Source organism: Cetorhinus maximus, chromosome 18 (genome assembly GCF_964194155.1).
Source record: "Cetorhinus maximus chromosome 18, sCetMax3.hap1.1, whole genome shotgun sequence".
Classification (NCBI taxonomy): Eukaryota; Metazoa; Chordata; class Chondrichthyes; order Lamniformes; family Cetorhinidae; genus Cetorhinus; species Cetorhinus maximus.
The window spans coordinates 8,277,996-8,290,212 of record NC_135896.1 but is presented as its reverse complement, the minus strand read 5'-3'; the positions used below and the strand labels follow the sequence as shown (position 1 = coordinate 8,290,212).

Here is a 12,217-nt window from a genome sequence, read left to right as displayed (position 1 = left end):
ACTCCCCAAAGCCTGTCCACTATCTACATGGCACAAGTCAGGAGTGTGATGGAATACTCTCCACTTGCCTGAATGAGTGCAGCTCCAACAATAAACAAGAAGCTGGACACCATCCAGGACTAGGCAGCCCATTTGATTGGTACCACATCCACAAACATTCACTCCCTCAACCACCGACGCACAGTGGCAGCAGTGTGTACCATCTACAAGATGCACTGCAGCAACTCACCAAGGCTCCTTAGACAGCACCTTCCAAACCCACTACCACTACCATCCAGAAGGACAAAGGCAGCAGACACACTGGAACACCACCACCTGACTTGGAAATATATCGCCGTTCCTTCACTGTCGCTGGGTCAAAATCCTGGAACTCCCTCCCTGACAGCATTGTGGGTGTACCTACACCACATGGACTGCAGAGGTTCAAGAAGGCAGCTCACCACCATCTTCTCAAGGGCAATTAGGGATGGGCCATAAATGCTGGCCCAGCCAGCAACATCCACGTTCCATGAATGAATAAAAAGAAACACTCTGTACTCAGGAGAGACATACCTATCTTTATATATGGTGTAAATAAACCAGTTTAAAGCAAGTACCAGAATATGACTACAGTGTCTCTAGATAAGATAGGTTATGCATACCAGACGCTGGCAACCACGCCACCAGCATATGAAACATGGTAGCAGCAGTGGTAATGCCAATCTAACAAAGGGTTGGTGCCATTGACGGGACCACGGAAAGAAAGTGCAGGAAAACCTGGTAGAAGGAAGAATATACGCACCTGCCAAAGAAAGAGGCAAATTAGAAACTGATAGCGATGCCAGCACCAGTTGAACAGTCACTGCCCTTTCTGCAGCAGTTCGAAGACTAGTCTACAGAGAGGTCAGAGCTGGGTGTTTTAGAAGTTACCGAGCAGCTTCGGATTGCATGCTAAAGAGCAGCAGCACCGGGTTAGTTTATTCCTTTATGCCGTAGGACCAGTGTATGATAATGTCCTCTCGAGACAGGGAGTGGAAGAGACCTCCACAAAGTGCGACACCATCCTCAAAGCCTTTGACATATTTTCGTCTGCCACAGAATCCCATAATCGTTCAAGCGGTTCAAAACACGAGGCGGGCCAATAAATGGGCCGAGGTTCTAGATGACTGCATTAACTAGGTAACCCCATGGGCAGTGGTGATGGCATAGTGGTATTGTCACTGGACTAGTAATCCTGAGACCTAGGATAATATGATGGGGATCTGGGTTCAAATCCCACCATGTGCCGTGGTGAAAATTAAATTCAATAAATAACATCAGGAATTAAAAGTCTAATGATGACTATGAATTGATTGCCCTAAAAACCCATCTGGTTCACTAATGTCCTTTAGAGAAGGAAGTTTGATGGTCTGGCCTATGTTTGATGGTCTGGCCTATGTGTTACACCAGACCCATGCCAATGTGGTTGACTCTTAACTGCCCTGGAAAGCCCCTCTGTGCTCATGGGCAATAAATGCTGGCCTAGCCAGTGACACCTCCATCCAGTGAATAAAAAAAAGCATCTGCTCAGAAGCCTAGCAAAAGGGCAGGAAACCCTACAGCAGCTGTTTTGTGATGCTTACATTGTGACGCAAAGAAACAACACAACAAGACTGCCCAGCAGGTGGTGCAAAATGCTTCCAGCGTGTGAAGACTGGACATTGCAAGTGCAAGTCCGACAGCTTTAATGGAGGTGAGAATGTGGAGCTCACTATCACAGGGAGTAGTTGAGGTAAGTGGTATAGATGCATTTAAGAGGAAGCTAGGTAAACAAATGAAGGAGAAGCAAATACGCTGACCAGGGAAGGATGGGGAGAGGAATAAATATCAGCATGGACTGGTCAGGCCGAATGGCCTGTTTCTGTGTATTCTATGTGATTCTTTCATGCGACATTTTGTTGGCTGATTATGAAGTAACAATCTCCATAAGGTTTAATATTTGATATAATTCAACAAGGTCTCTTCTTGAATCATTTCTTTCTTTACTTTGAAATGTAAGCTTCTCAAACTTTCCCACTCTAATCATTCTCTTTACTTCAACAGCTTGCATTTATGTAGCACCCAAAATGCCCCAAGGCGCTTCCCAGGTGTATTATCAAACAAAATTTGACACCAAGGAGATATTAGGACAGGTGGCCAAAAGCTTGGGAAAAGAGGTAGATTTTAAAGAGAGTACTAAATGAATTCAATATCCTACAACCATCTCGAAGGACAAGGGCAGCAGATGCATAGGAACATAACCACTGCAATTTCCCTTCCAAGCCACCCACCATCCTGACTTGGAACTACTTCACCGTTCCTTCACTGTCGCCGGGTCAAAATCCTGGAACTCCCTCCCTAACAGCGCTGTGGGTGTACATATACCACATGGACTGCAGCAGTTCAAGAAGGCAGCTCACCACCACCTTCTCAAGGACAATTAGGATGGGCAACAAATGCTGGCTTTGCCAATGATCCTGTGAATTAATAAATTTAAAAAAAAACAAGGTAGGTTTTGAGGAGCATTTTAAAAAAGGAGAGGGAGGTAGAGAGATTGCGGGAGGGAATTTCAGAATTTAAAGCTTAGACACTGAGGGCACAGCCACTAATGTTGGAATGAGGAATATCATGGATATGCAAGAGGCCGGAATTCTAGGAGTACAGATATCTCGGAGGATTGTAGGCTGGAGGTGGTTGCAGAGATAGGGAGGGGCGAGGCATGGAGGGATTTGAAAACAAGTATATGAGCTTTCAAATTGAACTTTAGGGTTACACTTGGATACAGTGTTTGTGCTATTCCTGTCAGCTCAACAAATATGTCTTTTGTGTCATGATGACCAGGTGCGACCATGATATTCTAAATATGGTTTGAACAGTGCATTGAAAAGCATTACATAACTTTGGTAGAATGGTACACTGTTAACTGGCAAAAAAAGCCACATCTCCAGCCCACACTATCCATAAGCACAGGTCTCACAGTGAGAGTCTGGGCCTTAAGTTTTGGGATTCCCTCCCGATACCTCTCTGTCTCTCTCTCTCCTCCATTCAGGTGCTCTTTCCTGTTTGAGCAAGCTTTTGGTCACCTATCCTAATATGGTGCAGGTTCTGCTGATCTCAGCCAGGTCGATGATGAAGACTGTTGTGATGGACCCAGAGACATCTCAAATCCAAACTCTTCCAACAGGCAATGGTAAAAGCCAGACAAATTCATGATGGGAGAAAATATGATGAGCAGAGCATTAGTTCTCAAAGCTGTTATCAGTGTTGTGATCAAGTATTCGCTGTCAGTGACACTTAATATTAATTTTTTTTGACAGCCGATTCATGGAGACTCAACTCAAGACAATTCCCACTGAAGCTTTTACAAAGCTCCCAAACATTTCAAGGATGTAAGTATTTGTGATTCCTACCAGTCCATTTAACACTCCCTTTATCCTAGACTAGACTTGCCATTTATGTGATAATTCCTGTCAGAACAAACATTCAGGGTTGACCTATCGATTAACAATTTTTCTTTCCCGATTGTCTGTCCTTATCTCCTGAAGTGCTGGAGTACACAAAGGAAGACCTTGCATTTCTATAGCGCCTTTCACATTTTTCGCATTTCGCGGTCAATGGACTACTTTCAAAGTGTTGTCGCTATGGTAATGTATGGAAACACGGCAGCCAATATATGCACAGCAAGTTCCTACAAACATCAACGAGATATCCAATCAATTAATCTGCTTTAGTGATGTTGGATGGAGGGACTTGTTCGTTCTTCTTCAAATACCCACGAGAAACTCTTGCAAATCGGAGGTGGGAATGGAAAACGCAGAGAGATACCTAATGGGGAGCTGATCGGATAACACCCATTCTAGGAAATTTCTCAGAGTCAACCCCCCCCCCACCCCCCACCATAGTGAATACTGGTTTCAACTCATGAACGTAAGATATTCCTCAATAAATCTAACAGGGAATTCAGGACAAGTTTCAGGGGAACGATGAGAATGTGGAACTCGTTACCACAAAGAATATCTGAGGCAAATAGTACAAATTTGAGTAAGGGGGAAGCTAGATAAGTACATGAGGGAGAAAGGAATAGAAGGATATTCTGAAAAATTTAGGTGAAGAGGCATGGAAGGAGGTGTGGAAGATACTCAATCAGCACAAGCCAGTTGGGCTGAATGGTCTCTTTCTGTGCTTTGGACTCCTGGGAAGCAACAAGAATCCAGCATGGATTGGTAGCATCAATGCCTAGGTTTTCTTTCCATTTAGTAACCAGTAGACTGAAAATGTAGCTTCATTGTGCAGTTTAGGAACAAGAATAATGTTCCAGGGAACACTAGCTGTTATTCGACACAATGGAAAAAGAGAGAGAGAGAGTTTGAAGCCTTGATGTGTGATAAAACCAGTATTCTCAGCATCATTCGCTTTGAAAACCTTCTCCACTTGTTAGAGATAAACATGTCACAATTAGCCTTGTGATTTAATGAATGGTTACACCGGAGAAACCAAGCATGACTTGTGATTGTTATTGATGAGGTGGCTGGAGATAGGAATCATACACTGTGGTTGTTTATGATGTGTCCATTAACACTGTGCACAAGACCTTCACATTAATAGCAAACCTGGAAGTCTCCTTTATCCCTAATGTCTGAAGATTTAACCTTTCATTTAATCAACAAGGGAGGGTTTCCCCTGGCCAGTGAAATTGCCTCGGTTTTATCTCTCACCTGAAGAACTGCACCTCAGCCAGCGATGCGCTCCCTCAGCGCTGCACTGAGAGTGGCAGCCTATTTTTTGTGCTCAAGTCTTTGAAGTGGGACTTCAACTCACAATAATGACTGACCAATAGGTGATGGCAAAATCACTGAGCCACGGCTGACACATTAAGTGTGAGGCACTACCTTCTGGGGTGACTTGCTAGTGAGGCACTGACGCATGGACAGCAAGGAGGTCCCAGGTTTCCTTCAATGTATTTTCTATCTATTGCATGATGTGAGCATCACTGGCTGGGCCCAGCCTTTATTACCCATCCTTAATTGCCCTTGAAAAGGTGCAATCCATGTTTTGCAGGTACACTTATGGTGCTGTTATTTTAGAGAGTTCCAGGATTTTGACCCAGCGGCAGTGAAGAAACTGTGATATATTTCCAAGTCAGGATGGTGTGTGGCTGGGAGGGGAACTTGGAGATGGTGACGTTCCCATGCACCAGCTGCCCTTATTCTGTGCCTTGGGAGGTAGCCAGTCTTTGTGACTTGCTCAATCGCAGCCTGGATAGCAACTAGGGCCAGAGTAGGCCTCAGTCCCACCTGGTATGGTAGCGAGTTTGAGGAAAGGAGTGGGGAAGGAGGGGGACGTGGGGAAGGATATGTCAGCTAACAGCCCTGATATCATTCATGTGGTGGAAAATACACCCGTTGAAACTCATTGGCTGGAATTTTGTTCTTGTGGCAAGGGTCCCGCTGATGGGCCCAAAAGCAGGGGAACGATCCTGCTTCAGGGTTTTGTGGCACTGGGGCCACATCTCACTGGCAGAAGCCAATTCATTAGTTGCCGATGGGGCTGCCATCTCTATTAAGGACGGCTCTAGGAATAGTTAGCCAATCGTAGAGAGGGGGTGTGGGTGGGTGTGGCAGCCCTGCAGTGCCAGTGGGAGCGGTGGCCACTGCTGGGACTGCATCTGAAAGGAAGAGGATGGAATGGAAGGATGGATCCTCCCAACAAGATAAGTGGAGTCTGGGGTCTCCAGGGCCAGTCAAGCAGGCCCCAGCAGGGGATGGGCAGGGTGGGCCTGATGGCCCCTCTATGGACCACAGAGTGCCTGAATAGGAGAGCACCTCCTCTGAGCCTGCTGGGAGGCCGCAAAGGTTTACCTGGTAATTTGCCCACATGACAGATGGCCCATCCGCTCCTGGTAAAATGCCAGCAGTGGCCAGAAGAGACCCTTAATTGGCCACTTAAGTGGCTTAATTGACCTATGGGGGGAGGCTGTCAACCAGCTTTCCTGCCACAGCAAGTTGGTAAGATGATGGGCACTCCAACCCCTGCCTTCCCTTGTCATCCTAATGGCCTCCACAGCTTCCCTGCCCATCCCCAAGGGGCTGGTAAAATTCAGCCCCGAGCTCAAACACGAAGGTTGACCTCTGAAGATATTTGTGATTTACCCACAAATCAGAACTTTCAACAACAATAACTTTCATTTACGGTAAAAACCCATCTAGTTCACTAATGCCCTTTTGGGAAGGAAATCTGCTGCCCTTACCTGGTCTGGCTTACATGTGACTCCAGACCCACAACAATGTAGTTGACTCTTAAAATGCCCTCTGAACAAGGGCAATTAGGGATGGGCAATAAATGCTCCTACCCAGCAACGCCTACACCCCGTGAATGAATAAAAAAATAATACCACCTTTCATGCAATAAAACAAGGTTCTTCACAGGAGTAGTTATCAAACAGAATTTGACACTGAGACACATAGGAGAATATTAAGACATGGGACAGAGGTAGGTTATAAGGAGCTTCATAAAGGAAGAGAGAAGGGTAGAGTGGCGGAGAGCTTTAGGGTGGGAATTTCAGATAAGGCCTAGGCAGCTAAAGGCATGGCCACCAATGGTGGAGTGATTAAAATGGGGGGTGCTCAAGCAAACAGAACTAGAGGAGCACGGAGCCCTGGAGGGTCGGAGGCCTGGAGGAAGTTACAGAGACAGGGAGAAGATTCAGCTATACAAAGCCCTGGTTAGGTCACACCTGGAGTACTTGCGAGCAGTTCTAAGCACCACACATTAGGAAGGCTATATTGGCTTTGGAGGGAGTACAGAGTAGATTTACGAGAATGATACCTGGACTGTAAGGGTTAAGCTATGGGGAGCGATTAAACAAAGCTTGTATTCCCTGGAATTTAGAAGGTTAAAGGTTGATTTGATCAAAGTTTTTGAGATATTAAAGGGAACTCGTAAGGTAGATGGGGGGGAAACTATTTCTGCTGGTTGGAGAGCCTAGGAGGAGGGGGCATAGTCTAAACATTACTGCCAGACCTTTCAGGAGTGAAATTAGGAAACACATCTACACACAAAAGGTAGTAAAGTTTGGAACTCTCTTCCATAGATGACAATTGATGCTAGATCAATTGTTAATCTTAATTCTGAGATTGGTAGATTTCTGTTAACTAAAGGTATTAAAGGGTATGGGGCAAAGGTGGGTATGTGGAGTTATGTCACAGATCAGCCATGATCTCATTGAATGGCACAATGTGCTCGAAGGGGTAAAACAGCTGACTTCTGTTCCTATTTCCTAAACCATGGAGGGATTTGAAAGCACGGATGAGAATTTTTGGGGAAGAGGGGAAAGGAAATAAAGAAATAAATCTTTTATCAACGTGATGTGTGAGAAATTACTATGCAGTAACATGAATAAACAAATAAATATTTGTCTAAATATGGCAATTAAGAAACAAATGGATATCTGTCCTATTTAAAATGTCTTATCCCATTTCTCACGTCAACTTTGTCCATTTTCCTTCCAGATACATATCTATCGATGCAACACTTCAGAAAGTGGATGCACACGCATTCTTCAATCTGGATAAAGTCACACACATGTGAGTATTTGTTCAATAAGGCTGCAGGTCCCAAAGACCTGGAGATTGATATGACCAAGTGGGTAGTGAAAACCTGGAACTCTCAACCCCCATCAAAATTGACTGGGGCCAACAGAAAATATCAAGAAAAGGTTTAATGAATTGCAGAACCAAGACTGATCGATGAAGTTGAGGTACAGATCAGCCATGGTCTACTTAAACGTTGGAACAAGCTCGAGGGGCTGAATGGCATCCTCCGGGTCTTATGTTCTTAGATTGAATACAAGTTGTCAGCACCAACTTCTCAAGGGCAGCTCGGGATGGGCTTTAAATGTTGGTCTTTCCAGCGATGCCCACATCCCAAGAACCAATTAAAAAAAGAGTTTGAGAGGCAGTGCAGGATTCCAAGTCTTAGGCACCTGGTCTCCATAGCTATCTTGGTGTAGAGAGTAAGGGAGTTGTCTATGGATCCAATCCTTCTATATTCTGTATGCATTCTAGATACCCAGTCCACATGCAGTCTTGAAGCTGCTTCCCTTCCTACACTGCACTAGTAGGGTCACCAACTGTGATTAAATATATTCCTGGAGGTTTCATCACATGACTTGCCCCCCACGATCTTGCCATTAGTTGGCCAACACATCCATCCTTGTGACACATTGTCTTCCTACGCCAACTGGAAAGCAAATAGATTCATTACCCAATTGGATGATACTTGACTGACAGCTAAACAGCATCTTCCCCCATTTTTAATATTTTTATATGTAAAGAGAAACGTTCAAAGAAAATGACAAAAAGAACAATTTACTTAATGTCCCAATGATTTTTCTCCAGGGCTGCACAGAGCTTTGTCCTGGAGAGAGATCTTCAATTCCTAGAGACTCTAATCCTGGAGGGTTGGCAGCCATATGTTTTAGTCAAAATTTTTTTTTAAATGTAGAAAGATTTATTTTGCATGATTACATTGGTCAGAAACATCGCTAAGTGTTTCACACCTTGTGTTACTTTTACATGTCTGTGCTCAGCAAGATGCCACTCAGAACAATGAGATGAATGATGAGTTAATCTGTTTTACTGACAATGTTGACCGAGGAATGAAGTTGGCCAGGACACCAGGAAGAAATCCCTGCTCTTCTTCAAATGACTCAGTGGGATCTACCTCAATCACTGGAACAGGAGGGCAGGAACTCAACTTAGCATCTTATCTCCGAAGCATGACCTCTGACACTGCAGCACTCCCTCACTACAGCACTGAAGGGTCAGCCAAGATCAATGTACTCACATTCTGAAGTGCGATTTGAACCCACAACTTTCTAATTTGGAGGTGTGAGAGTGAAGCCTCTATTCTGAATCTGCTTCACCGTTTGTGGCCTTGCCTTCAGCTAATTTGGCCCTAAGCTCTGGAATTCCCTTCCTAAACCTCTCCATCCCTCTACCTCTCTCTCCTCCATTAATTAAGATGCTTCTCAAACCCTACGTCTCTGAGCAAGCTTTTGATCACAGGTCCTAATATCTCCTTAGTGGCCTGGTGTTAATTTTTTTCTGATAACTCTCCCGTTAGGCACTTTGAATTGTTTTACCATGTTAAAAGCACTATATAAATGCAAGTTTTTGTTGTTAAATAAGCAGGCCATAGATTGCAGCGGAACTGAAATGATCAAATACTTTGGTTTTAACAATTAAAGCCAATTTAGTCAAAAACGGTGTGGTTATGAATTATAGTTCAAGCTGCACTTGGAGGATAGGATTAGTTTGCAAGGGGACCTGACCTGAGATAATTGACCCTTACTTGTGTTAGACAGCGATATGGTGGGAGAATGCAGGGTAATGGAGAGGGTAGGGGGGTGGCAATACACAGTTCTTCTCTGCTCCTTCCTGACTTTGCCATTCATGATTTAGAAGAGTTCAGTCACAGAGCAAACAGCGTGGGATCATGTTGCCTGTTTTATGTGTCACCCTAATCAACTTCAGGCAGTCATTGTCAGTGACAGGAGGAGAGGGGACAACTTTGGGAAGGAGGATCTCCAAAGATCTGGCTTAGTAGTTGGATCAAAGTATCGCCGATAAATTTAAGGATTTTCAAATTACAATTAAATGGAGGGAGTCCTTCTTTTATTACATCTGGACATTGACCAATTAAATCAGTTTCTTCAACCTTTGCTGAAATCAGCAAACAATTAGTATTATTCCATGCTGGGCTAATAGGAGGCACGCTCATTCTAAGTGAGAGGATGGTATCGTGGTAAAGTCACTGGCCTAGTAATCCAGAGGCTAATGCCCAGGGGACACAGGCTTAAATCCCACCATGTCAGATGTTGGAATTTAAATTCAACTAACAAAATCTGGAATTGAAAGCTAGTCTCATGAAACTACCACTGATTGTCATAAAAATCCTTCTGGTTTACCAATGTCCTTTGGGGAAGGAACTCTGCCATCCTTACCCGGTCTGGTCTACACATGACTCCAGACCCACAGCAGTGTCATTGACTCATTACTGCCCTCTTCTGAAATGGCCTAGCAGCCACTCAGTTCAAGACCAATTAGAGATGGGCAACAAATGCTTTGGCAGTGACACTCGCCTCCCATGAGAGAATAAGGAAAAAAAAGCGAATTAGCTGAACTCAGTCAACCTGCCGCCGTGGGTAAGTTATCACTCGTGGCCCTATTTAGAACTAACACAAGTTACCATATTTGTATCACTTCATTTCAAGTGTATTCTACATTTCAAAAGCGGCTGCAAAGTAACTAGGGATGTGTCGAGGTCGTGAAAGGTGTCAGTGGTGGGGCATGAACATCCAACCTCAGTCTGTTTGAAAGGACACTCTGTTATGCTGCTGGGCTGGGTTTTAAGTAGCAGTGTTTCTTGTATAAAACACAAACAGAATTACCTGGAAAAACTCAGCAGGTCTGGCAGCATCGGCGGAGAAGAAAAGAGTTGACGTTTCGAGTCCTCATGACCCTTGTATGTTTATCAGATTCTTTTGATTTGAGGTGAATTTTCTAAGAGGAAATGGCCATTTTAGGATCCCATCCCTTTCCAACTGATCACAAACATATCAACCTGATTTTTTACGATCAGTTCTTTTTCCAGGAACACCTCTGGGCTAGGCAGAGAATAAAAAGAAAGAAAGACATGCATCTATCTAGTGCTTTTCACAACCAACGGCAGCTCAAAGCACTTTACAGCCAATTAAATACTTCTTGAAGTGTAGTCACTGTTGTAATGTAGGAAACGCAGCAGCCAATATTCGCACAGCAAGCTCCCACAATCAGCAATATCCAGACAATCTCTTTTTTGTGATGCTGATGGAGGGAAAGTTATTGGCGAGGACAACTCCCCGACTCTTCTTCGAAACAGTGCCATGAGCTCGTTCACAGAATCACAGAATTGTTACAACAAAGAAGGAGTCAATTTGGCCCATCGTGTCTATGCCGGCTGTCTGAAGGAGCAATTTACCTCATGCCACTCCCCTACCTTCTCCCCATAGCCTCATACATTCTTTCTTTTCAGATGGTAATCCAACTCCCTCTTGAATGCCTCGATTGAACATGCCTCCACCACACTCTCAGGCAGCACATTCCAGCAATCCCAACCACTTGCTGCATGAAAAAGCTTTTCCTCATGCCACCATTGCTTCCTTTGTCAATTACATTAAATCTGTGCCCTCTGGTTTTTGATCCTTCCACTAATGGGAACAGTTTTTCCCTATCCACTCTGTTCAAACAACTCATGACTTTATATACCTCTATCAAATTTCCTCTCAACCTTCTCTTCTCCAAGGAAAATAGTCCCAAACTCTCCAATCTACCTACCTAACTGAAGTTCTTCATCTCCGGAATCATTCTCGTGAATCTTTTCTGCACCCTCTCTAATGCTTTCGCATCCTTTCTGAAGTGTGGTACCCAGAACTCAACATTCACCCAAGCAGTTAGATAGAACCTCAGTTTAACATCTCATCAAAAGACAGCACTGCCGACAATGCAATGCTCCCTCAGTACCATGATCATTGTGCTGAGGTCCTGGAGTGAGACTTGAACCCAAAAACTTTGTGCAAGTGTGCTACCAACTGAGTCACAAATTAATCATGATTTCCTACTCCTGATCATGATACGCTGATCTCTGCAGGAAAGTATACTTGTATGGAGGTCAGGATTGGAGTTGGGTGTGATGCTGTTCACAGCCTGCTAACATTCACAGTCTGGACTAACACATAGTCGCTTGGCTGAGGTATTATAGAATGAATAGTACCTTTCAATGTCTCATATGGATCAGATCCATACGGAGATCATGAAAACTCCAGGGTTTGATCCCCAGTCTGTTCCGTCCCTTCAGAGAGGAAGGAATTAAGAGGGGAGACACTACAATAACAAAATTACACCAATAATATGTTGTGTTTTTTTTAAAAACAGAGAGATACGCAACACAAAGAGTTTGAGTCACATTGACCCAGATGCTTTCAAGAACCTCCCAATTCTAAAATACCTGTGAGTACAGCAAAACGAAAATGAATGCTTGTGTAATAGATAATTGGGTGGTAAATATTTCTGGGGAAAGGGAAGCCCTCCTCATTGACTGCATAATGGTCATAATGCATTGCAACTTTGCTTGGTCTTTAAAGGCAGTGTGTTTTTGCCATGCTGGCCTCTTCACTGTACCT

The 12,217-nt window shown here is 44.1% G+C and overlaps 1 protein-coding gene across 1 annotated transcript in view; it reads left to right on the top strand.

Moving 5' to 3' along the window:
• Positions 1-12,217, top strand: part of tshr (thyroid stimulating hormone receptor) — a 59,201-nt gene that overhangs the window by 21,907 nt on the left and 25,077 nt on the right. The window contains exons 2-4 of the mRNA XM_078563396.1: positions 3,315-3,386; positions 7,506-7,580; positions 11,970-12,044. Coding sequence (XP_078419522.1) covers positions 3,315-3,386; positions 7,506-7,580; positions 11,970-12,044 — 222 coding nt within the window. The remainder of the gene's footprint in view (positions 1-3,314; positions 3,387-7,505; positions 7,581-11,969; positions 12,045-12,217) is intronic.